This window comes from Leucoraja erinacea, chromosome 11, assembly GCF_028641065.1.
Source record: "Leucoraja erinacea ecotype New England chromosome 11, Leri_hhj_1, whole genome shotgun sequence".
NCBI classification, from domain to species: Eukaryota; Metazoa; Chordata; class Chondrichthyes; order Rajiformes; family Rajidae; genus Leucoraja; species Leucoraja erinaceus.
In genome coordinates, this window is record NC_073387.1 from 29,689,113 (window position 1) to 29,715,637 (window position 26,525).

The 26,525-nt window shown below is 36.6% G+C and overlaps 1 protein-coding gene across 2 annotated transcripts in view; it reads right to left on the reverse strand.

Annotated features, from left to right (window-relative positions):
• Positions 1 to 2,004: 2,004 nt before the first annotated feature.
• cpeb4b (cytoplasmic polyadenylation element binding protein 4b) overlaps positions 2,005 to 26,525 on the reverse strand; it is a 79,888-nt gene continuing 55,367 nt past the window's right edge. The window contains exons 4-10 of one of the 2 annotated variants that reach the window (XM_055642957.1): positions 23,613 to 23,636; positions 15,177 to 15,350; positions 14,706 to 14,795; positions 12,473 to 12,591; positions 11,307 to 11,421; positions 7,905 to 8,086; positions 2,005 to 6,014 (exon numbers count right to left, since the gene is read on the reverse strand). In XM_055642957.1, coding sequence (XP_055498932.1) covers positions 5,787 to 6,014; positions 7,905 to 8,086; positions 11,307 to 11,421; positions 12,473 to 12,591; positions 14,706 to 14,795; positions 15,177 to 15,350; positions 23,613 to 23,636 — 932 coding nt within the window. In that variant the 3' untranslated portion in view covers positions 2,005 to 5,786. The remainder of the gene's footprint in view (positions 6,015 to 7,904; positions 8,087 to 11,306; positions 11,422 to 12,472; positions 12,592 to 14,705; positions 14,796 to 15,176; positions 15,351 to 23,612; positions 23,637 to 26,525) is intronic. The other variant, XM_055642958.1, reaches the window with a different exon arrangement.

Genomic DNA, 26,525 nt, shown 5'->3' on the forward strand with positions numbered 1-26,525 from the left:
CCAGTTTCTTTGAAAGAGAAAGTTGTGATCAATATTTGAACAGATATTTTCAATTACCCCAGTGACATCGGCACGACCAGTAACTAAATGCAATATTCAAATTCTACCCAATTTACTCATCATATACAAGAATTGCCATTTAAAAACAAAGTCAAATTAGAGTGGCACAGTGGTTGAGTTGCTGTTTTACAGCGCCAGAGACACGGGTTTGATCCTGACCGTCTGTAGAGTTTGTTTGTTCTGTGGGTTTTCCCCGGGTGCTCCGGTTTCCTCCCACACTTCAAAGGTGTACAGGTTTGTAGGCTAATTGGCTTTGGCAAAAATTGTAAATTGTTCCTAGTGCGTAGGATAGTGCTAGTGTATGGGGGTGATAGCTGGTTGGCGCAGACTCAGTGGGTCAAAGGGCCTGATTCCACTGTGTATATCTCTAAAGTATTAGGTAAATAGATTTATACTACAATACGCATTTATTTCAGTTAATGATTTCTTGTGTTACCTTGTGCTGCAGATTTGAACATTTAATGTTGACAAGAAATGGAACAATAAAATCTTTTGGGAACATGATTATCCAGTATTCTGCAGAAGGTTCCATTAATAATACAACGATCATTAAGAACTCAAACTGCAGTCAAGATAAACTTGAAATTCCACTACTACGAGGCAGGGAAGAGGTCAAATTACTTTTAAGGAATTGTATGTCTACTAGGTTTATAAATAAAATGAATATGTTCTTACATGTGGATAACAAGCGTCCTTCAAATTACTTAAACCTTTAAAATCAGCAATTTCATTAGTCTAAACAATATGCATCATTTCATTTAAAATAATCAAAATAATTATTATTATTTTGGATTGAGGGTTATGGTCTGAGCGCAGGTATATGGGACTAGGGGAGATTATGTGTTTGGCACGGACTAGAAGGGTCGAGATGGCCTGTTTCCGTGCTGTAATTGTTATATGGTTATTATATGGTTATAATTTGTATAGACCCTGTAGATTTTTTTTAAAAAGGGAGTGGTTAGAATTTGGGTCTCTGCCACTATTTCTTCATGGAATAAGTACATCTAAAGCGGAATTAATCCTTTATTTACTTAAAAAAATGATTATCTTGTACATTCTCGTAAATGTGGAAAACATTGTATAGAGAAATTTGACTGCTGACCAAGCAGTGTCTTAACTTTGCTGGTTAGCAATTCAAAATGAAGCATTGAAAATGTAAAAATGATTACATGATTAAAAAATGAAAATCAAATCAATTCAATATCTAAAAAATATAAACAATTAAAGAAACTTACCTTCTTGCCTCTCTTCACAACCAGGCAATCCAGAAGACGGACCTCTACCAGTATAATTAAGGACGTTACAAATGTTTATGTTTATCTATGCATACACGAAAGACCCTGATTTGGTAATATGCAAACAGGCAAATGTCAACGGTTCTGAGCATTTACCAGCAAAATCGGGGTTGTAATCTCTTGCAACTGATTTGTGTTTCAAGCTTTGTATGGAGGCTAAGTACTTAGTTATTTTAAATGTGTGTCAAAATGCAAGATTTCAAACAAACAAGTTCCATATTCTATGTTAATTCATCTAAAATATTTCCTCTTGAATCAAACCTATGGGATTTGAGAGAGACAGGCAGCCACACTAAAATGACCTCTAATAAAAACAAGAATACTGTATTGGGTACATTTCAAGATGTAATACAGAGTAGCAGCATCAGTAGTGGTTAGCTAGCTAACCAAAGCAAATAAATTAATGAAAAATAAATCGCAGACCAGTGTTAGTATAAAGCTCAGACATTTACAGTACATTGAAACACTTTAATCATTCAACATTTCACATTACAAATATTTAAAAATTACTGAGCGTTATAAATAGTTGGCATAAAACTTAACAACATTATGTTTTACTACCACTTCAACAAACAAGCTGTAAAAAGGGACATTTTTGTACCAATTTGAGAGGGGTACATAAAATTAATTCAAAAAAGGTGAACCAATATTAATAAAAATGAGTTTCTTTTATTTAAAATTGTTAATCACTACAACCTCCCCAAACACAGTGAAAAGCACAAGGATTTCAGCCACAGAGTCACCACTGATGGCTGACTTCCACAATAACTATTCTTTCTTTATGAATATTTGCCATACAGTGTTGAATACATAAGCTTTCAATAAAAACTAGACACTTTAAAATATTAAAAAAGCTGCACATTCAAAAAATATTACAACATAAAAAATCTGAATGGTCAAAATGATAAAAAACTAATTATACATTTCAATTTAAGATACCAAAAATAAAACGCTGGACAGGATATTGACCCAATTATTATAATGCTGCTGAAAAAAGTAGTCTTTGCTACTTTTTAAAGTAAGGTAACAAAAATAAGCAAACAAGCACATTTTTCTTTAGTCCATATCTAAAAATAACTTCAATTATTTATATTAGTACAAAGATCATATTCTGAATTTACAAATATCAGTAAGATAAAAGGGAATATAATAACAGTAGAAAATGACATTGTGGACAACATATTAATCTGAATGTTTGCAATTAAAAAAAATCGCATTAAAGGTTTACACTGTAAAGTTTTTCAGAAGTTAGAAAAAAAGTATTGCACATAACAATATGACATTAACTTTTCACAATTTACCACATTCAAGTCTCTGTAACTTTGTAAGAAATTCTTAAAATCCAGACACAAAGAATAAATTATCAAGTCCTTCCAATGGCATTCATAAAATCCTTTCGTTCTTGAACCACAAGATCAGATTTAAAATCATGCATTCTGCAGAGGTCTGTTTATGAGGATATATTTGCCATGCTATGGGCAAGTGAGAAATGAAATTTAACCTTTGTAAACAACTTTACAACACACAATAAACAAGTAAGTTTTGAAGTTTACATATTTTTTGTTCACATGCATGCTTTTATTTTAATCATTTCAACCTTGCACACCATCCAGAACTGAGGTAACTTGATGGCATTTCAAACCAGCTTTTTCCCATCAAAAATGGGTAAATCCATTTTTTAAAACCACCAAACACCTAAGAATCCATATGTCCAAGTTTACTGCTAATTCTTCAGTGTGCATTTTGTATTGTGAATTGTGCCAGGTCAGCTACTATACCACAAATGCAGGAGCTGAAAGAAAGTCTATATGAATATTTTCATTCAATATTAGCTGAAAAATATAATGTAATATTGGAAGAAACTGGAATCCACGTTTGGACATCAGGGGGTGGGCCGAGGTTGCAGCTTGGCCCAAATATGTATTGTATCACTATTTTAGAAATTAGCAGTATTTTCGTTGGGGTTAGGAGCGTTATATATTCTACATCTTGTTTTTGTCTGAATCTGCAGTTTTATCAATAGCAATGCTGATCCCTAACATTCATGATATTTAAATTTCACTTTGCCTTCAAATGTTAAAGGAAAAAAAAGTGAAAATAAAACTGATTGCTTCAACTTATTTTTGTTGCACAATTAATTAACTATATGTGCAAATCTTTGAATAATAAACATAGAAAAACTATTCATCTCTTTAGATTATGAAAAATCGAGGTATTGCAAAAAGAGATGTCATCAGTGAAAAAGTGAGCTTAAAAATATTAACTGTTGGAAAAATCAAGATATATAAAAGTAGTGCATAACAAATGTTGGTATGTGTATATAAAAGGAAAAGAATAACAAACAAAAAGCCTGTTAGAGAAATACTGTACCAAAAGGTACAAAGGCAGATTAAGTAAAAAGGGATTTAACTACAAGTAAAAAAGTTATTTTTCAGTGTCAAATTTCAAAAATGTTAATTCACTACACCGACAAACATTAAAATTGGGCATGAATGGCACAAAAGCACACCAGTTCACCAAGAAAGGATGATAACCAACACTTTCTATACCTTAAAAATTGCCACTAAGAATTTTTTTTTAACTTTAACATTAAATCCCTGACGAGCTAAGTTAAGCACCCTCATAACTCTCTGCTGCTGTTAGTTTGTCACAATTGTGGCAGAATATAGATCAAATTTAAACTGTAAATTTGATCATTTAACAGCAAATGTCTCCATTTTGACCAGTTTTAATTCTTTAAAGCCTATTACTTCAAAGGAATAATTACACTGCCATTATCAATGTGTTACTTGTGGGTCACAAGTTAGCACGGAATAATCCAGTCTTTGGTTTGCAGGAGTTTGAAGAATGCTATGTACTGTATCAGAAAAGAAAAAGCTAGAGTAAGGAGCAAGAATTTTTCACATATATTTTTTTTTAAATTACAAACGGGAGCATAACCACCTTTGGCTGAATCACGCAATAATCAAAAGGAATTAATTCCTTCAATGCAGTCCAGCACCTACTTCGCCACTGCAAGGCAGTACCACTCAAAGCCAACCTGCATAGCTTACATTTATAGTGTTGTGACACCACATGCTAACCTATAATAACACAGAAACATGCACATTGGCACTCTCAAATGAATTTCAGTGTTTCCTTTTCTCTATGCCATTTACATTTTCAAAATGTAATTTTCTAAACCAAACTTTCAGGCAGAATATAAGTATGTGGATAGAGGGAAAATGTATGAATATATAGTGCATGCAAAATAGGTGTACAAGTAAACATTCAATCATTCATACTATTCCACAAAATAAAATAAAAAAATCTTAGGCAGATGAAGCCATAGCCTGTGCTACACGCAGTTGTGTTGTAATGTAGCCTTTCTCTTTGTTATTTTCCAATTCCCATTTTTACTGGAAAAAAATGGTATCTTACATTACCATTTAAACAGCAGCAAGGCTCTTATTGTCTCTTGCAATTAAATAGCATCACTAAAAATAAAAAAATATAAATCAAGGCTACATTTGAGGTATTACTTTTGTGTGTCAAAATGGAGAGCAAAAGCTGACACATGACAATATATTAGTAGATCAAGTGGACTTTGTAAATAGCAACATCAAAAAAATAAAGGTATAAAATCTCTTCCAGCAACGAAAATGCCTCTCTACAATTAGATTTATGTCAATCTCAACAACTTTGGTAAACTTTTAGGGGCAGCAGATCTTCAAATTGTGGTTTACTTTTTCTGAAATAAGTGCACACTTCAACCATAGCAGCAATCTAAACCCCCTTTATCTGAAATTGTTTATTTTAGGGAGGTGAAGAAGACATGGGAAAAGCACCAAAAGCATTTACCCCATACATTTGTTAGTAAATCTTGTAGTGTGTCAGAAGCAACATTTTTAAAAAAACCACACTGACAGGTTTATGCTTTAAAAAGAACATTGGGATTCATATTGTTTTGGGGCTAATTTTTCTTGCGTGCTCTTCCTTTACTTTAGATACAATTTAATTGGAAACAAAAACACAGAAGGGGCTGCAGTATAACTTCACATTAATTCTAGATTCTGTCTATACAACTATAAATGGCGCTGAAAACTGGTTCTCTGTTGTCTATTTCCTTTATATAACATTTTCCTCAAGTACAGCAGCAAGCTGTGCAAGTGTGTTTTCCAGAAATACCAATGATGCACTTTGACTGAATCTATATTATTTCATTAAGATAAGGATCACATATCCAGTGTTATCACAAGTCAGTCAATGCATATGGAAAACATTAAAACTAGAGATTAATTTAACAATTTTAAGTGAATTTAGAGACATGCGTTTTGAAATATGGGATGAGGCAGTAGAAGAATGCACTTATTTATTATTCCTAGCTACTCTGGTGTCTGCAGCCCTAGAACACACTTATCTTGCCACTAGAATAATATTTAAATATTTCTTTTAGCTCCAACGGAAGGGAACCTGGCGTGGACGGTCTCCTCCTTCTTTTACGAGTGGCTTGTGGAACTCTCTCCCAGCACGAGAATGTATGGCAGCCCAGCAGTATTCACAGTAATACTGCAGACATGTGACATTGGCACAGAAAAATGGAGCAAATTTCCCACCACAGCGGGTACCCTGGCATTCATCACACAGTTGATCATCAAGGACATATGGCTTCACTTCCACCTAAAATTAATAAAGTTTTCATTAATAGATGCAGAGATAAATTAAACAAGCAAATAAAAGCTTACATATTTCCTGAAATTGGTTCCTGAGATCTGGATTTGCAAGCTCAAGCATAATATAGGGATATATTTCATCCAGTTATTTTGATTAATTTATTCAAGATGAAAAATTAAAAGGAAGACCTTTGTTTGCATAATCACATGGACAGGGTCTGCTAAATAACAATTCGTTTTGAAGTGTGGTCACTGTTGCCCAGACAACCAATATTCAGAGCAAATCCAAACAGAAAATACTTGACCAAATCCTCACTGAAGGTGAAATGTGGTTAAGTCAACAATAAGCCTCATTTTTCTTCTGCATCCACCTTAACAGGCAGAGAAGTCCCAAACTAAGGTTCTGTTTAAAAAACAAGCATTTATCTGCAAGATTGCAGTTTGGATGAAAATACTTACATTTAATTATGCTTACTTAAAATGGGCTTTAAAATTGTTTCAAGAACTAAAATAATATTAGCCAGCATGTAGAATTGAAAGTAGAAGCTGAACAAGGTAAATTATATCACAGCTGTTAGGTTGGCACTACTTATTTCTGAGTATTTGTTGTTGGATTAAATTAAATGGAAAATGAAACCAAAGCAACATATTTTTTCCCAAAGAAGAATTTTGAAAATCAAAGTATCAGGACCAAAAACGATCACTTTTCCACTTGACAAATCTTGGCACAGGAAACACTAGACCAACGTTTACTTATAAAGGAAAAAAAATTAAAGCTGAAACCAAAATTATTTTTCAAAATAAAACACTGGGTATATCTGACTTTGCAGTTAGACAGCTAATTTTACCTCTCTGCCTATTTTTTATTTTCTTTATATCTACATATTTATTTTATTATATCTACAAAAATAAACATAGCATCAATCAAAACGAATCATGTGCCTGTATATGTCTTTTCACTGCTGCTCATGTCTCTTCGGATGCATCTCAAACATGATTATAACTGCTTCTGCCTGGCAGTACATTCCAGGCACCTACCACCCTGTGTATAAATCTTATTTTAAACTCATGCCATGTTGTATTTAACATTTCCACCTGGGAGAGGAGGAGGGAGACAATCTACCCTATCTACATTTATCATAATTTTATACACCTACGATCAGGAAGCACCTCAGCCTGAGATACTCCAGAGAAAACAATCCAAGAAGTCCAACTTCTCCTTATAGCTAATGCTGCAGTTTATGCGACATTCTGGTGAACCTCGTCTGCACCCTCTTCACAGTCTCCACATCTTTCTTCCTTAACTTATAGCCCCTAATTTTATATGACCCCACATGACCCAATCTCTCCTCACATCTCATAACTGAAGTGCTTGCAGTGAATCTCCTCTGCATTCTATCACATCTTTCTGACAATATGGCAGCAAGAACAGCACACAATGCTCCAAATATGGTCTAACCAGTTTTATACCCGTGCAATGTAACTTGCACGTGATGTCTCAACATACATTGTTTTGAAAACGAGCATTGTTCCTTATTTCTTCATCACTTTACACTTGTCTGGATTCAACACCATCTATATTCTGCTATATCATTGACAACCGTCCTTGCTAAACACAACTCCACCACCAAACCTGCTGATCAAATTACCTACATTTTCATCCAATTAATATCTATTATAAACAAAAGGCCTCAGCATTGATCTGTGCAGCATACAATTGGTCACAGAATTTCTGTGAGAAAAATAATCTTGCATCACAACAAATTTGGAGCTAATTTACCAATTCGCTTGGATTCCATGTGAATTAATGTTACGGGCCAGGCTGCCAGGTGGGAAATTTGAGAGACAAGACCTCTGCTATAAGATTTTTTTAATATGGAGAGAGATTTGCACTTACCCGTTTATCAATGTCTCCATGCTGTAACTGGACAAAGCGAGCGCTGATAGCAGCAATATAGCTTTGTTGATTTGAGAAAGCCACACGGCCTGCACCTTTTGGATATTTTAACTCTGGGTCCGTGTCAATACCAGCATAGCATACTCCACCATACAGCCTGTCCATGATCATTGCCAGCTCCACTGCAGCACAAGAAGCCAAGAAAAGCAGGACGGTTACAAGCAGCAGAGTGCCAACCATTATTAATACAAAAGCACGTCAATTAAATATATAAACAAAAATTACACAAACTAATTTTCTAAACTTACGGAAGCTGCCACTTTTACAATAGTTACCATCTATCTCAAAACTGCTAAAGTATCAGTTTAGTAAGACCTTGCTTTGAAAGCTTGACATTCTTCATGTTGCATTCTAGATAACGAATATTGACAGGATTTTAAGCCATGTCAACACACTTCAGCTTTGTTTCATTCTCCCTTAACACACAATTTATATAGCCACCTGGCACCAAAGAGACACAACAATTCCCTCTCCATACACTGTTTCATACACTAATTCTAGCAAATTTTCTGTCAAGGCAAATGGGAATGTAAAAGGTATCCCATCCTGTCTGTTCGAAAATGACAATCTGGAAATTCAGTCTGTCAAATGTCCAAAAGGCTAGAATTTTCTGGTGATGGAGAGGAAAGAATGGTTTAGGGAAATACAGAGTGTAAGCATACATTGCTGAACACATGATAGTTGAGGAAGTCCAGAATGCTCAGCCATCTACTGTTGAAATCCACATTCCTAAATTTGTAATCTACATATTGCAATAAAACATTGCAGATGCTGGAAATCTGTACACTAACAGTAGAGAAGGATGGACGTGAGGCGAAAAAATGAGTGAGTGGGGGGGAAGGATTTTATTTAAAATGTGTACAGAAAAATGTACTAAATTTAATAAGTGGATGAGCGAATGTAAAAGTAAAATCGCTAGCGAAGTGGTAAAAATCTCGGCATTTTTGTGTGTGGTTTTGGCGGAGTAACGAGTGGAGGAGAATCAGGCGGCAGCAGGGAAAATCGCTAGCGAAATGTGAAAAATGTCGGCGTTTTTGGAGGAGAGGCGGGCGGTAGCAGCCGTTATGGTGGCTGGCCAGCAGGAGGCGAAAAAATGAGTGAGTGGGGGGGGAGGAAGGATTTTATTAAAAATGTGTACAGAAAAATGTCTTTGGTCAGTTTTGGTCTCCAAATCTGAGGACGGACATTATTGCCATAGAGGGAGTGCAGAGAAGGTTCACCAGACTGATTCCTGGGATGTCAGGACTTTCATATGAAGAAAGAGTGGATAGGCTCGGCTTGTACTTGCTAGAATTTAGGAGATTGAGGGGGGATCTTATAGAAACTTACAAAATTCTTAAGGGGTTGGACAGGCTAGATGCAGGAAGATTGTTCCCGATGTTGGGGAAGTCCAGGACAAGGGGTCACAGCTTAAGGATAGAGGGGAAATCGTTTAGGACCGAGATGAGAAAAACATTTTTCACACAGAGTGGTGAATCTCTGGAACTCTCTGCCACAGAAGGTAGTTGAGGCCAGTTAATTGGCTATATTTAAGAGGGAGTTAGATGTGGCCCTTGTGGCTAAAGGATACTGAGTTGGATGATCAGTCATGATCATATTGAATGGCGGTGCAGGCTCGAAGGGCCGAATGGCCTACTCCTGCACCTATTTTCTATGTTTCTAAGATTTAAGAAGACATTTGGACAGGTACATGGATAGGAAAAGATTAAGAGGGATATTACCCAAATGTGGGCAAATGGGATTAGCTTAGATGGGGCATCATGGACAAGTTGGGTTCAAGGGCATGTTTTCACGCTGTATAACTCTATGACGATCAGGGAGTCATAAATTAAGTGGTCCTTGTGGATGGCGGAAAGAGGTCGGGAAAGGAAGATATATCTAATAGTGAATCCTGGTACAGCTAGTGAAAACTACAAAGGTTCAACACAAATAGAACACTACCTAATTTTCCACCTGGATTCTACAACAATGTTATGAATGATACATTTTCACATTTCAATACTTTAGAATGTATTAGTTTCACTGAACAGCATATAAAGTGTTCTTTAGGATGGTATCTCAATCATGTTTAAAGTGGGAATTAAATATTTGGTCTAATTACACCCATCTACATTCCAAATCTCTTTTAAGAGAGTTAGATATAGCTCTTAGGGCTAACAGAATCAAGGGATATGGGGAGAATGCAGAAACAGGGTACTGATTCTGGATGATCAGCCATGATCATATTTAATGGCGGTACTGGCTCGAAAGGCCGAATGGCCTACTCCTACACCTTGTTTCTATGTTTCAGTTCCATACATTGAATCATTTATGAGTGTCACTAGTTCCAAATAATAATACAAACAGCTTCATAGTCCAAGATGGCGGCGCTGCCTTAGCAGCTGCGGCTCGCCTGCAGTCCGTCTGTTTTTTTTTTTTGTTCTTTTGTCCTGTTTTAATTAATCTTTGGTTTATTAGGTTGTGTATGTGTGTGGGGGGGGGGGGGGGGGGGGGGGGGGGGAGAAACATGTTTTTGGTCTCTTCCTTCGGGGGGGAATGCGACTTTTCTTGTCGTATCCTCCGTCTCCGCCGAGGCCTAATAGCTGGCGGCCGTGGAGCTGGGCAGCGTTCCAGCGGCAGTGGTCCGACTCCGGAGCTGTGGTGTTCCGACAGCAGCGGCGATCCGGCCTCGGAGCTGGGGCAGCGGCCACCCGGCCTCGGAGCTAGGGCAGCGGCAGCGGCCACCCGGCCACAGAGCTGGGGCAGCGGCCACCCGGCCACAGAGCTGGGGCAGCGGCCATACGGCCTCGGAGCTGGGGCAGCGGCGACCCGGCCTCGGAGCTGGGGCTGTGTACCAGCGGCAGCAGCCACCCGACCCGACCGCGGGCCCAGTGTCGGGAGCTTGCAGGTCACTGGTTGTTGACCTGTTCTCCGGAACTCCCGCAACAACAGCTGCGTCCGCTGGACTGGAGGGCCGCAGCTTCGGCAGCTTCGACCACCCCGGGCCGCGGAGTTGAACCGGCCCGTTCGCGGAGCTCGGATTCAGCCGCGAGGTTGACATTACTTACCATCGCCCGGCGGGGTCACAACATCTGAAACCTGGATCGCCTCGGCGCAGAGGGAGAATAAGAAGGGATGAGACAAGACTTAAGACTTTTGCCTTCCATCACAGTGAGGAGGTGCCTAGTGAACTCACTGAAGTGGATGTTAATTTGTGTTTATTGTGTGTTTTTGTCATTTTGTACTATATGTAGGACTGCAAGGCAACAAAATTTTGTTCAGACCGCAAGGTCTGAATGACAATAAAGGCTACTTTGACCGACTTTGATATAATGAGAACATTTCATTGATATTTTGGCTTACCAGCTCTAAGAGGTCTAGGAACACCACCTACAAAAATCGTCTTCCGTGGATCAAGTGGCTGAGAACCATCCATTACAAAGTCACTATCATTGAGATTCCATGGGCGAATCTGAACCTGCATTTAAAATTATGCATATTTAAAACACAAGTTGACAGAATATAGCAATTCATTAATTGATTTGAGGATATGATAGCTTTGCTATAATGTGACAGCTGTGTTCTAAGAAATCTCATGTTTAGGAAAGCATTATAAAAACAATTGTGTCAATGGGATTAGGGACTCGAAGGTTTCAGGTTTTGCAATAAGAATTATTTTGCCAGCAAGATTTAGAAAGATGAAGGTCTTTTCAATAGCCTATTTTTGTTAACGCAAGCTAAAAATACTTAAGTCTGTATGTTACATTGCTTAACAGAGTATCAATTGAAACAACACTTTTCATTTTCAAGGATCGCCTGCAGTTAAAGTTGCAACCATGTTGTTAAGAGACAATGATTACTGCGCTGAAACAGGTTTATAATTTCCTCCCTACACTGTTTAAATCTAAGACAGCTTTTTTAAAATTTGCTTGTCAATTTTCAAAGTAACTTTAGTTCTCTAGTTCCCAATTGTGTATTTAACAAATTTGGCATGCGTAATGCAAATATTGTTTCCTAATTCACAAATTGCATTATATCAAATTGGAGTTATGGAAACATTTGTTATAACTGAATTACCTATACTTCAATACAGTGATCATGGCTGTTGCTCTCTTGGTAAACCCAAATCGTCTAATAAAGCATTGGAAATTAAACAAGTACATCAGTTGTCGTATTGGACTACAAATTGAAATTAAGATTTTATTTTAAAGGAGATGATTTTTGTATCAGCATTCTGGTTCTTGACAGTTTTTGTTTGTTATACATCTGAATATTAATATATTAGATTAAATATGAAATTAGAGCATTTATAATGTTAAAAATAGATATTAGTTTCCCGGGCAAAGGAAAGTTCCTGAAAACTCAATTATGTACATAAAAAAAGACTCACACCTGCATTTGGAGAGCAGTAAAGACAAGAGCACCTACCCAAGGATGCTCAAGTAAACCAGAAACCAAGTTGTCTCTTCCTAACTATTTAACTACATTGATCTTTGATTATTTATGTTAGTAATTATGCATTTGCTTACTGGTTTATCTTTGATGGTTGGACTCGACACACAAAGATACAGCTTTCCCTCTTCTTCAATGCAAGCATCAATTAAAGCTTGTACAGAACCTTCCTCCTGAAAGAGCAGAAATGCATAGCCTGCAAAATAAGACAAAGAATAAGCTGATGCATCTCAACTAATGTGGTTGCTTTGCCACCTGGTATATTGGAATAAAGATTGGAAGAGCACAGATTATTATTGCAAGCAATTATTCTTTTCATCATGTGACATACCAGCTTCACGTTAGGAGAATAAAAATCATTAAAAGCAAGAGAGAGAGAGAGAGAGGCAGAGAGAGAGAGAGAGAGAGAGACAGAGGGAGGGGGAAAGAGAGACAGAGAGAGCAACCAAGAGATAGATGCGGCCACTGTTTGACAGATGAGGTTGAAACAGAGGTGCACTTCCACCTAAAATGCAAAAAAATTGCAAAACAAGGAAAGCATACTTTGACAAACTCAGTGTGGCAACCCCTGATTTTAAAGAACTAGATGATACATCAAAACTAAGAATAATCCTTGGCGAAGGAAATACGGCATATCTTGGTGCACAATACGTAACAGCATGCCATAACCTGAGAGACGGTGAATGACCAACATGCACATATGTACGCACACACTAATTGACATTAACTAACACTAAGAAATTAATATTGAATTGCTAAACTTGCTATTGTTTTGTACTGCTTACAGCTACAAGAACGTGCAGCAATCTATAAAGGGCAATAGGCCTATTGCGAGTTTATTTACAAGGACATATCTATCCATGCACTGTATACTTGTATTTATACTTATGCATTTTAAACATGTATGTCATGTTTTATACTTTGGCAATATAACAATGTTTTTTTTATCATGCCAATAAAGTTTTAAAATTGAAAATTGAATTGAATTGAGAGAGAGAGAGAGAGAGAGAGTGAGAGAGAGAGAGAGAGAGGCAAGAGAGAAAGAGAGAGAGAGAGAGAGAGAGAGAGAGAGAGAGAGAGAAAGAGAAAGAGAGAGAGAAAGAGAGGCAGAGAGAGCAAGGCAGAGAGAGCGCCAGGCTCGGCCCGCGGCAGCAACCTCCCCACCAGGTGGCGGACGGGCGTGGACCCGAGCGAGGCAGCGGGCGTGCATGGACCCGAGGATCGCGAGTTCGGCTGCCGCAGTCTCCAGTCCAGCGCCTGACTTCATCTCCGGGCTCATCCTTTCTTCCACCTGCGGTGTCTTTTGAATAACCCGGGGGTGGGTGTGAATAACCCTTGAGGGGGCGTCGGGGGGTGACGTCACTCGAAGCGCATGGAAGATTCTGTGTGTGAGATGGAGCCTAGCAGAGCCATTGTGACATCATCAGTGAATGCTCGTCGTTTAAAATTCAAAGTATTTTGATATTTTTAAACATTTGCAGTAATAAGTCGAGAAGACTGGGGGCAGAGGCCTGGCGGCAGCGGCCAGAGGGCTGAGGGCTGGGGGCAGAGGGCTGAGGGCTGGGGGCAGAGGTCTGAGGGCTGGGGGCAGAGGTCTGAGGGCTGGGGGCAGAGGCCTGAGGGCTGGGAGCATAGGCCTGAGGGCTGGGGGCAGAAGGCAGGGGCAGAGGGCAGAGGGAAAAGGGGCAGGGGCAAAGGGCAGGGGGCAGAGGTAGTGGGTAGAGGCAGAGGGCAGAGGACAGAGGCAGAGAGCGGCAGCAACCTCCCCACCATGCGGCGGGCGATGCAGCGAGCGAGCATCGACCAAAGGACTGCGAGTTGGGCTGCCACAGTCTTCAGCTATGATCTTTGGTTTTCAGTCGACGGCCCCATTTCATCTCCGGCTGTGTCTTTTGAGTAATGGGGGGGGGGAGGTGGGAGGGATGACGTCACTCACAGCGCGAGGAAGAGGGCATGCAGACCCATTATGATGTCATCAGGAAAAGACTGTTGTTTTTAAATTCAAAGTTTAGTCAGATTTTTGAACATTTTTATTAATAACTCAAGAAATAAAGCATGACATTTTCAGATAAGCAGATTTTGGACTCCAGGGGAAAAATGTCTATCGGAATATGTACAAATTTTACCATTACCGCGTCGTTTTTCCGCGAAGATATGATTACACAAAACACAAATAGAGTCATAATAAATACACATCCAAGATCAGAGTTTTATAAGTATAGAAATAGATTTTGGGCAAGTTTGTATTTTTCTCAGGTATACCATGTATTAATATTAATTTGAAGTGAAAGTGGATATAATTTGGCTTACCTTTTGGTGGAAAATATGACTTGCTCTCTGCCTTGTGAGGCCAGTCAACAACCAGGGAGCCAAAACGACGAAAACTAGCTGTGATTTCATCTGTTTGAATAAAGTGCATTCACTATCTTACTGGTGATAGTTTCTGAGCTCAAATCCAATATACTTTACATTTATGAGCATGGAAGACAACATACAATAAAATCACACCGAGTTTTTCGGCCAGAAATCGCTGACTTGATGTACATAACGTGCACATTATTTTACACAATATAAAAGTTTAGGTAAACGTGCATTGCATTGTAGATGATTTCAAGTAAAATAACTTTAACTGGTGTTTATAACCAAAAAAAGGAAGCCTTTCTTAACTTTAGATCATAATGTTGCAGAGGGGCATTCAGTCAAACCGATCAATTCAATATTTTTGAACAATTTAATTTCATAATTTCCACCCACAATCCAATTCTAAAATCGTAACCCTACCTTCATCGATATCAGGCGGCAGACCACCAACAAATACTTTGCGGGAATATCGTTCCACTCGTTCACCATTTTGATGAGGAAAACAATGTGGAGAACTTAAGCCACTATGAAGAGTTTGATCCCCACGCCCATCATCAAGGAAACCATCTTCAACTGGGAAGAGGGATGAATGACCTGGATGAAACAAAATATTAAATGATATCAATATCAACATAGAACGACTCAGCTACATTTTTAGGCCTGCTGTTCTATATTTGTTGGATTGTATTAAACTATACAATATTGTCCACTGTTCTAAAGAAACCCCTTGTTCAGACAGTCTTTCCTCTCCTTCAGTCAAACAGTTCATGTAGGTTTAAAAAAGTCTATTTAACTTGCACTGCTGTAATGCATGTTGGGAGGTCATCCTATGTTATTAGTTGTAAAGGCAAATTATTTTTATACAGCATTCTGAGGCTTCAAATATTAAAAACAAAAATCACATTTCACAATTATAAAATAGGAAATGTTACGGTTTTAAAAAAGCACAATAACCTTTCTGCTCAAAGTTATTGAATTCAACAGTAATGATTTAGATCCAGAGATGATTAATAACATGACAATTTAAATGTATTACGTGATAATTTTGTGTATACAGTTTACATCCTCTTGGCAATTATAAAACCAATACAATCATAACTGCTTAAAATGAATGTAATGATTGTACTCGTCAAAATTCTCCCAAGATTACTTATCAACTAAAGTGTTTGATTAATAATTAAATATTGGCATTGCAAAACATACTGCTTAATAATAAAATATTTCCCCTTTCATGATCAGATTCACGCCTTACAAGACAACCAAAATAATTAGTACAGCTACCATTAGCACTGGTTGTCCTCTTGCACATGACATTAGGCGAGAAAATGTTTTGCAAGACACTTATTAAATTTAAGGCATTTTAAACACAAAAAAAAAATGTACGCCTCAGGATATACAAGAATGAAATCAATGGTTATGTTGGCCTCGGAGAATAAAATTAACTTGCAAATTTAAAGACTACTTCCAAGAAGGAAAATAGTGTTATTTCCTATCACCATCCTGCAGTCTGGTCCACCTTCACCCTCCCCTTCTCTAGCTTCCCACAATATCCTTAGATATAACTGATCATGCCCAGGAGATTAATCTACCTTCATACATCTTGAGATATCCAGCACCTGCTTGACTGTAGTACAGACTGTCCTCAAGACAACTCCATTAACTATCCCTAGTTCTCCAGTCACGTCTTTCACACGGTATAAACAGCAGATAAATGGCATGATAGACTAGTAATTTAATTTACCCGTTACATAAAAGCATGCAATTAGTTTGGCACAGGAGTGCAACTCCTTCAGTGTCACCTCTCTGCTATTTTACCATATTTCTGCAAATTATTTGCTTTCAGATGCTTAGCCAATTCTGTCTGGTATCCAATCAGTTTGTATTACCTTTAAAGGAAATCAATTCCACATCTTAACAACTCCCAAATAAAAATGGTTTATCCTTACAACTCTGCACATTTTGCCCAAAATCTAATAGGAACAGCTTCTCTCTTTTTATCTCTTTTTCACTAGTCATGATCATGTATATTTCAAGCAAATCTACTGTCAACCTGAGCAAATCCACACGAGCTTCACCATTCTAACTGAAAGCTGCAATCTCCCCCCTTTGGAGCCATTTTTGCAAAATCTTTTCTGTACTGTTTAACATGAATCTTCCCAGTGGTATGGTGATAAGAAATGGACACAATGCTCCAGTTGCTGATCAAGATCCAGCTGTAATTCTTGATAACCATCTTCACTGTCGATGATACTACATATTTTAATGTAATCTTCAAATTTATTAATCATGCCTTGTATAATCTTGTATGATTTGTTGATTACAAACAGCAACCCATTGCAATCCATTCATCACAGTCATAACATTCTAGAAATGGACAAAATTACAAACCGATTTTAAGTGAGGAGACACATGCACACAAAAAAAACATGAAGGGGCAGAGAAATCAAGATTATACAATCCTAATATAGTGACAGTAATCTGGCTATAGTCCTACAAACACCTTTTGATGTGGGTTTAAAATCAAACTCTACTTGCGGTTCATTTTTATTCTTACTGTACAGAAATTGAAACTATATACAAAATGCAACTTATTTCAACATTATACAGGTTTGATAAATTACAGTTTATGACTGATTATTCCATTACAAATATTTACAGAATTACAAGATGGTGCAAATTAATTTTATACCCTTGATTTGTCAGTTCCATTGTTTACAATAACATAATTGAGATTGGATTTACTACTTTTTACTAGATGTTGCTACAGTGGAGGAAATATTAGGCATTAGGCATTCTTGATGTCACTGTGTGACCTCTAAATTTCTCCAGAAAACTCAGTTGATTCACTGTACAGTTGATTCACTGTACAGTTCTAACACAAAACGTAGAAATCACAATTTATGAGTATTGTGTGCAATTGGAACTTTTGAATGCAATCTGCTGTTGATTCAATGGCATGGAAGCTATTTTACTACCAGCAACATTGTATTTACTTTCAAGACCAAGCTATGAAAAATGCTTTGAATGGCAATGATAGTGCTGGTGGCTAGTACCTCTCCTTTAAAAAAAAGTATGCATAAAGGAAGCTGACAAGCTTGAATAGTGAATTAAAAGGAGGGGGGGGGGGGGGGGGGGGGGGGGGGGGGGGGAATCATCACACACATTTGTAAATATTAGTGTAATACAGTTACAAAATTAAATTGGCTGTGCCATTTGGTCTCAATTTTTCTTTAAATTTTGCCAATAGAATTGAAAATTACATTCATTGTGTTTAATATGAGATTTAAACAATATTTGCGAAGGACTAATATTGACTATTTATTCATGCAGCAATGGGAAAAGAACACAGTAATAAGAACACTTTACTTGATGGAATGAAACATCAGGAGACTATCATTCTAAAGGTTGCAAATTAAAACTAGCTCCCAAGAATAGAGTTTTTTTCTTAGGAGGTTGATAATATTTCCATTCAGGAAACAAAGATTGCACAAAGGAATGTTTTCTTATTGTTCACAATTAGACACATTATAGAAAGCAGATGGAATACAATAAACAGTCTGGAATACAGCCCCACATGCACTCGTATTTTTATTTATTTATTTTTTAATTTTTATTGGAAGCAAGTACAATAATGTAGTACATATGTATCTAATACATAATGAGATACAGTTCATGTACAACTTCTATTTTCAAATTTAGCAGAATAGAACAGAAAATGAGAAAAGTCAGGATAGAGGAGAAAAGAATATCATAAGCCGTAGTGTTAGTTCGTGAGATAGTAAAGAAAGCCCAAAGAAAAGGTAGAAAGGGATAGAGTAGAAAAAAGAGAAGAAAAAGACATAAACAGAAAGGAAATAAAAATAAAGAGATTGGGATATACCTATTTAATATCTTTATCCACCCTTTACCCGGTTCCGAAACGTTTAATTTCTACGGTTGTGTTGCACCATATGCTTGTAAAAAGTCGATAGAAGACCAAATCATTAAGAATTGGTCTGTTTTGCCTAACAGGAGGAGTCTCATTTCTTCAAGATGTAACATTTCAGACATATTTGTTATCCACATTTTGAGCGTTGGTGTGGCTGGATTTTTCCAAAATTTAAGTATGAGTTTTTGTGCCGTTATTAAGCCAAAGTTAAGAAGAGATTTTTGAGACGTAGTTAGTTTACATCCGTCTTCCATTGATCCGAAGATAATCAGTTCTATATTGGGGTTCAGTTTTGTGTTAGTTTTGTAAAAGTTCCAAAAATTTAATTCCAGAATTTATGAAGTTTTGTACAGGAGACAAAAGAGTGTGTTATAATGGTGTTTTGAGATGCACATTTGTCACAGATGGGAGAGACATTTGGAAAAAATGTATTCAGTCTAGTTTTCGAGTAATATAATCTATGTAAAATCTTAAATTGAATTAAATTATGTCTTACATTAATCGAACATTTGTGTACATATAGCAAGTGTTTTTCCCATCTGTCTTTCGGAATTTTTATCAGTAATTCTTGTTCCCAATCCATTCTAATTGCCTCTGTTGAAGGTATTTCTATATTTAAAATAATATTATATAAATATGATATTATATTACTTGAGTCTGCCTTTCTATTCATTCCTTCATCTAATAAATCTGAAGTTAGAGATTGATATCCTTGTATGTGTTTTTTCAAGTAATCACGAACTTTAAGGTATTTGAAATATTGATTACATTTCAGGTTGTATTTTAATTGTAATTTGTGAAATGATAGGTTTCCCATTTCATACATATCTCCAAACGTTTTAATTTCTACTCTTTCCCAGTGGGTAAACGAGTTATCAATAATAGATGGTTTGAATGAGGGATTATTAACTATTGGAGAAAGAAGCGATAAATTCCTTAATTTTAAAGTTAGTTTTACTTGTTTCCAAATCCGTATTGTGCTGTGAATAATTGGGTTCTTCTTATATATTATATTGTTCAATTTTATCGGGGAGAGAAGGATCGCTCCTAAATTAAAAGGGGAGCAATCCTTTTTCTCCATTCTTATCCAATCTATTTGTTGGGCAGAGCTGTCCAACCAATGAATTGTATTTTTGATTATCACTGCCCAATAGTAGTACAGAAAGTTGGGGAGTGTCAGTCCCCCAAATTCTTTGGGTTTACACATGTGTTGTCTTTGGATTCTATGTGATTATAGTCCCATATGAAATTTGTAATGTCACAGTCTAGTTTTTTAAATAATTTTTTTGGTAAATATATTGGATTTGTTTGAAATAAATATAGAATTTGTGGTAGAAAGATCATTTTTATGGCGTTTATTCTGCCTAATAAAGACATCGGCAGTGTTTTCCAGAATTTAATCAATGCATTCAATTTAGTTAGTAAAGGCTTATAATTTGCATTAAATAGTGATTTATATTTTCTAGTAATTTGGATACCCAAATTTCTCTGTTGCAATTTTAAAGGGGAATTTTAACAGATGTGTCTGCTCTTGAGGTTTTATCGTCATGATTTCGCTTTTATTCCAATTTATTCTATATCCTGAAAAGAAACCAAATTCTCCTATTAAATTTAATATATTAGGCATACTAATTTGCGAATTTGTAATGTATAATAATACATTGTCTGCGTATAATGAGATTTTATTATTTGAGTGTTTGGTATTATAAACGTGAATATTCGGATGACTTCTTATACTTTCTGCTAGGGGCTCTATCACAAGATAACAGGGGCAAAAGTGCACACTACTGTCTATTGCCCCTTGATAGATGAAATTTCGAAGATAACATGCTGTTGGTCAGTATTCTAGCAGACGGCTTGTCATATAATAATTTTACCCATGAAATAAAGTTCTCTTCCAAATTAAATTTTTGCAATACTTTAAACAGATATTGCCATTCTACTTGGTCAAATGCTTTTTCTGCGTCCAATGAAATAATTGATAAATCTACTTCTTCAGTTTTATGTGAATACATTATATTAAACAAATGTCTCAAATTGTTGGATGAGTATCTTTTAGGTATAAACCCCGTTTGATCCGGGTTTATTAGTTTACTCAGTCTTCTCGCTAGGGTCTTTGCTACTATTTTCTGATCTGTGTTTAACAGTGCTATGGCTCTATATGAACCTGGTTCTTCTAGATCTTTGTCTTTTTTAGGTATAAGTATAATGGTTGATTTGGCTAATGTTTCTGGTAGTATGTTTTCTTTAAAAGAGTGTGTGTATAAATTTAGTAAACGTGGAGAAATCATCTCGTAAAATCGTTCATAGAATTCATTACCATACTTCAACTGTGATCTGGGCTCCTAATTCCTCTTGTTCCATCAGATTGAGTTTGGGAAGATTACAATTATCTAAGAAATTTATGATTTTAGTGTTATCTGCTGAGGTTTTAGATGTATATAAATGTTGATTAAATTGTGCAAATCTTTTGATAATGTCTTTAGGTAGTGTTAATAATTCACCTTTATCTGATTTAATTTTGATAACTGTATTTTCCTTTTCCCGTTTTTTCCAGTTGTCGTGCTAAATGTTTATGTGGTTTATCGCCGAATTCAAAGTTTTCCTGTTTTGTGATTTGAAATAGTCTTATTACTCTTGCCGATAATATTTTATTTAGCTTAAATTTCAATATAGTTATCTTATTATGTTTGTCTATGGTTGGGTCTTTGGCATTATCTAAATCTCATTATCTAATTTGTTGTTCTAGCTGCAATTGTTCAGTGTTGTTCTTTTTATTTTGGAAAGCTTGGTATGAAATTATAACTCCTCTAATGAATGCTTTAAAAGCTTCCCATAATAGAGAGGGTGAGATACCTGGTGTCTCGTTAGTCTCAAAAAAAAAAATTATCTGCTGTTTTAAATATGTACAGCCTTGTGGGTTGTTTAAGACTTGTGGGTTAAACCTCCAAAACACTTTTTTTATCAGACATTCCATCTAGTTTTAAGAAAAAGGTTAACGGGGAGTGATCAGAAATAATGCTATTATGATATTTAGAGTTAGTTATGTACGGAATTAATTTCGTATCCACTAAAAAATAGTTGAAACGTGAATAAGTTTTATGTACCGTTGAATAAAAGGAGTATTCCCTACCCACTGGATTAGCAATCCTCCATACGTCCGTTATGTTTGTATTTCTTATATATGCATTTAAGAGTTCACTAGTTTTAGATTTTATATTAGTCCTCTTTTGATTTGCAGATTTGTCTAGATATGGATCTAGAACACAGTTAAAATCTCCCCCTATTGTCATGTTTTGATAATTAAACTCTGAAATTGTATGCAGAATTTTATTAAAGAATTGAGGGTTATCAAAGTTAGGAGCATAGATGTTTATCATAGTGAGTGGGGTGGAAATGCACTCGTATTTTGACTGCACATTCTCTCGCTCTCCTTCCTGCAAGGAAGCCACCCCATTCTCCCAATTTCTCCTGTTCCATTGTATCTATTGCTCCAATGACATTTGCCACATCTGCGCATCCTTGACACTTTTCTCACCTGTGGCTTCCCTGTCATGGTAATCAACAGGATTCTCAACTGCAACTGTTTCACTTCCCCACTTCTGTTCCCATTCCTTCTCAGATTCTCTTTGTTATCACCTTCCACCCCATCAGACTTGAAACAGATTATTCTAATTTCCCAAAACTTCAACAAGTTTCCACCATCAGGCTCTTTTCAGCCTACAGGAGGAACCTTTCCATCCATGATTTCTTTGTTTATTCTTCCATCTCTGAAAATACTAACTCTTATAGCAATTTCCCTTACAACATCTGTCCATTTATCTCCTAATTTTACACCATACAGGGACCCAAACATTTCACTTGCAATTTAGTGCACTGCATTTGGTGCTCACAAGGTAACCTCCTCCACATCAGAATAACTACAGACACACAAGCTAACCTTTCTCCAGAACACCTTCAATCCATCTGTATGGATGCCGCAGAATTTACAGCTACCACTTAAATCCTCCATCATACTGACCCTTCAGTTTTTGTCATCTCACACTGGCCTTCATTTGAAGAGTGCAAACTTCTGGAATAACATCTTATCTTCTGATAGAATACATTTGTAGGTTCAGGATTCAGCACCAATTCAACCATGTCCAAAAAAACAGCTTTTCCATTTGCAATCAAAATTTGCCAGCTCTGAAGAAAGGTCAGTAAACTGAAACATTAACTTACCAACTTATCATTGTCCTGCTGAATATTTAAAGGTTTATATTTTCTAGTTTCATTTCTGTACTATTTTCAAATGCATTGTAATATTCTTTAAAAACTGAACAGCCTTCAACTTGTGTGGCAATTTATCAGAAGATTAAAACACCACTTTTACTTGGCTAAATAGTTGTAATTGGAATCTTATATTTAAAGCTTTATTAATTGAAGTACATACCAATTATTTCTTTTTAAAAAGGGCATTTTTCCTCCACGACTCAAAAATCTTGAGAAACCAAACTAAAACCAGGGGTAAAACACAAGGTGCTGGAAGAACTCAGGAGGTCAGACACGATATGTGGAAGGAATGGAGATGATTTTTTTTTTGGAACGTGGTAGTGAGTTAATTATTTTTACCTTGAGCAAATCTGATATAACCTCTTTTCCAATACTTTGTGAAAGTTGAATAATTCAAGCATTTATTTTTATATCTGAAGTCAATATACTCATGAAATAAAAATGGAAACAAGCTTAGTGAATCTCAAAAAAGAGCTCAGTTCTATAATTACAGACATATTCCGAAAACATGATATGAATTTTAATTTAATGTAATGAAAAAATCGACGTTCTCTTACAAGACTTAAATATTTGAAGTGCTGGGTAAAAAAAATGATCCAAATAAAAGTTGATTGTTTTGAGATGCAATGCCATGAATACATTATACAAATTTTTACCTCTCCTTCGCCCATATGTCCTTGCTGCATGTAAAGAGAAAGAAAATACTTTTCAATAATATGAGAGAATGGAATGGTTGGTCATTTTTTAATCTTCAAATGATAAAGGACAGAAAATATCAGATGTTGAAATGCCAGCAAAACCATCATTACAGTAATAATTGGGATGCAATGCCAGTCAAGTTAATTGTGACAAAGGGACAAAGGCCGAAGAGAATGCATTGATGAAGAAATAAAAAATGATTATTGAACAATTAAACAAATTCCTCTTGGTGAGTTCTTGACTTGCTATGAAACCAGCAGTTTCAAAAATGTGAATACTCATAAATAATCCACTAAATTGACAGTATAGAAAGCATGTAGTTAGACATTTAATAAACATATTTTATTTGAAAATGTTTCTACCAGAGGGATGCATTTAACTGCTCAGAGCAAGCTATGTACACCACCTTTATGATTTGTTGCAACTTATGTGATGGTTGGTGCTCCCACACTTAATAAATTGGGCCACTGAGCTTTTCACGTGATGAAAAAAGTAAAACAAGTCCACATTAATACTGTGTGCAACTTGGGTGAATAAGAATAGAAGTGAAACTGTTTCCATACCATCTGCTGCCATTTTACATCCAGGGTTGAGAGTTTGGGACTTGCTGCAAGAGATGTTGTGGTGAATTACTGAAACACATTACATAGTTTGTCTGCAGCTGCAGTAATGTGAAGGACAGAGTGGATATTTAAGTCAGAAGATTGGATCCCGATCAAACTGATTTCTTGGAAAGCCTTAAATCGCAAGTGATTTCATACAAATGCTATTTTGGGCAAGTGAAATGTAGAGTATTCAGTCACGTTACAACATTTTTTGGGGTGAAAAAACTTTTGGAATTGAGCCTTCAGTGGACTACTGGACAAAATGTGTAGGAAAGAACTACAGATGCTGGTTTAAATCAAAGGTAGACACAAAATGCTGGAGTAACTCAGCTGGGACAGGCAGTATCTCTGGAGAGAATGAATGGGTTATGTTTCAGGTCGAGACCCTTCTGCAGACTGATTAAGGGTCTGTCTGAAGAAGGGACTCGATCCTAAAGTCTGAAGAGGGGTCTCGACTCGAAACATCACCCATTCCTTCTCTCATGAGATGCTGCCTGCCCCGCTGAGTTGCTCCAACATTGTGTCTACAGTGGGGTACTCTTGGCCATGACCTAATTTGTTACCCATAACATTTTTATTAACATTAAAAAGTGAGCATAATTGGACCCCAAAACTGTAAATAACATAGACTATTCACACCAGCGTTAATATATCTTAAAAAGTCTTGAAAAATTCTGAAACTGCTAGCTCAGTCTCTTGACAGCATTCTTGCCCCAAGTGTAAACACTGCACGGCATGCAACGTGCAAGTAGTTCTGGTATAACATGATAGTTGCGCTCTGAAGAAACTTGGTGTTATAGAAAATATCATTATAAAAACAATAGTGTCAATGGGGGTTTATAGGAGTAGAGCGTTTCAGACTCGCCACAAGTTATTTTTCTCGCAGGATTTTTAAATGCAAAGGTCTTTACAAGATCATTTATTTTTGTTACTGTGCTAAAAATACCAAAGGTTGTTTGTTAAATTGTTTCATAGAGTATCATTGCACATATCAATAGAAGCAACCGCTTATCAATCTCGACGCGATCCAGAGTTAAAGTAGCGGTTGTGTTCTCAAGAGAAAATAGTATCTGAATACTGAGGTGAGGTTACATGGAACCCCCACATATCAATTTCTAAAGCAACTTTTAAGTGGTTCTGGTATAAAGAGTTTAGGATATTCTTGACCTTGGTTCATTGATTTGATATAGCCAATGCTATTCAGCAATGACAACAAATACTTAAATGTTCCTATTCCACAACAATGTGCATCTTTGATGTTATCCTGTGAGAAAGATGAAGCATCTCACTTGCAAACAGGAATAGCGTATGTTTAAATAGTTTTATGGTATTTGCAAACAGGAATGGGTATGTTTAAATAGTTTTTATGGTCAGCTTTGTTCCTGCAATTTAAAATAAGTCACAGGATTAAGTCTTTCATTACAATTATGGTCACAGCCATGAAAAACATTCTGATAAACCTACTCGGCCATTCTTGAACTGCGCACAATCTTAGGTACATGCTCTGGCATGCATCATTTCAAATGTTTTTCAGATCCATTGGTCCTTATGGCTGTATTCACTTTCTGGCACTTATGGACTCATTTGAGAAGCTAAATTTAGTGTGTTCATTCACATTACAAATTACACTTCTTTAAAAAAGGTGCTATTGCACATATTTGCAGACTGGACAGGCAAGTAAGGGTACAAAGCAATAAAGGAAACCAGGAACTGCAAATGCTGGTTCACAAAAAAAGACAAAGTGCTGGAGTAACAGCAGGTCAGAAAGCATTTATGGAGAACATAGGATAGGTGACGTTTTGGGTAAGATCCTTTCCTCAGGCTGATTCTGGTGGTGGTGGTGGGTGATGGAGAGAAAACTGGAAGAGGTGGTGGCAGGATAAAGCTTGGCAATTGATAGGTGGATTCTTCCCTCACCTGTCTCCCAGGTTTCTACCCAACCCACCCCTATAATTTAATTCAGACTGAAATGTCTGAATGACAATAAAGGATACTTTACAATCGGTCTGAAGAAGGGTCCAGACCCAAAATGTCATGTCTCCATATTCTCCAGAGATGCTGCGTGGCCCGCCGAGATTCCTAGACTTTGTGTACGTTTTAAATATCGCAATAAAGACAGGTTAAGTGAAGGGCAAAGATGTGACAAATGGGAGTACCGTGGACAAAGTGTGAAATTGTCCCATATGGAGGAAAATTATTAGTTTTTAAAAAGATGAGAGATTGCAGAGTTCTGTGATGCAGAAGGATCTGGATGAACCAGTACAT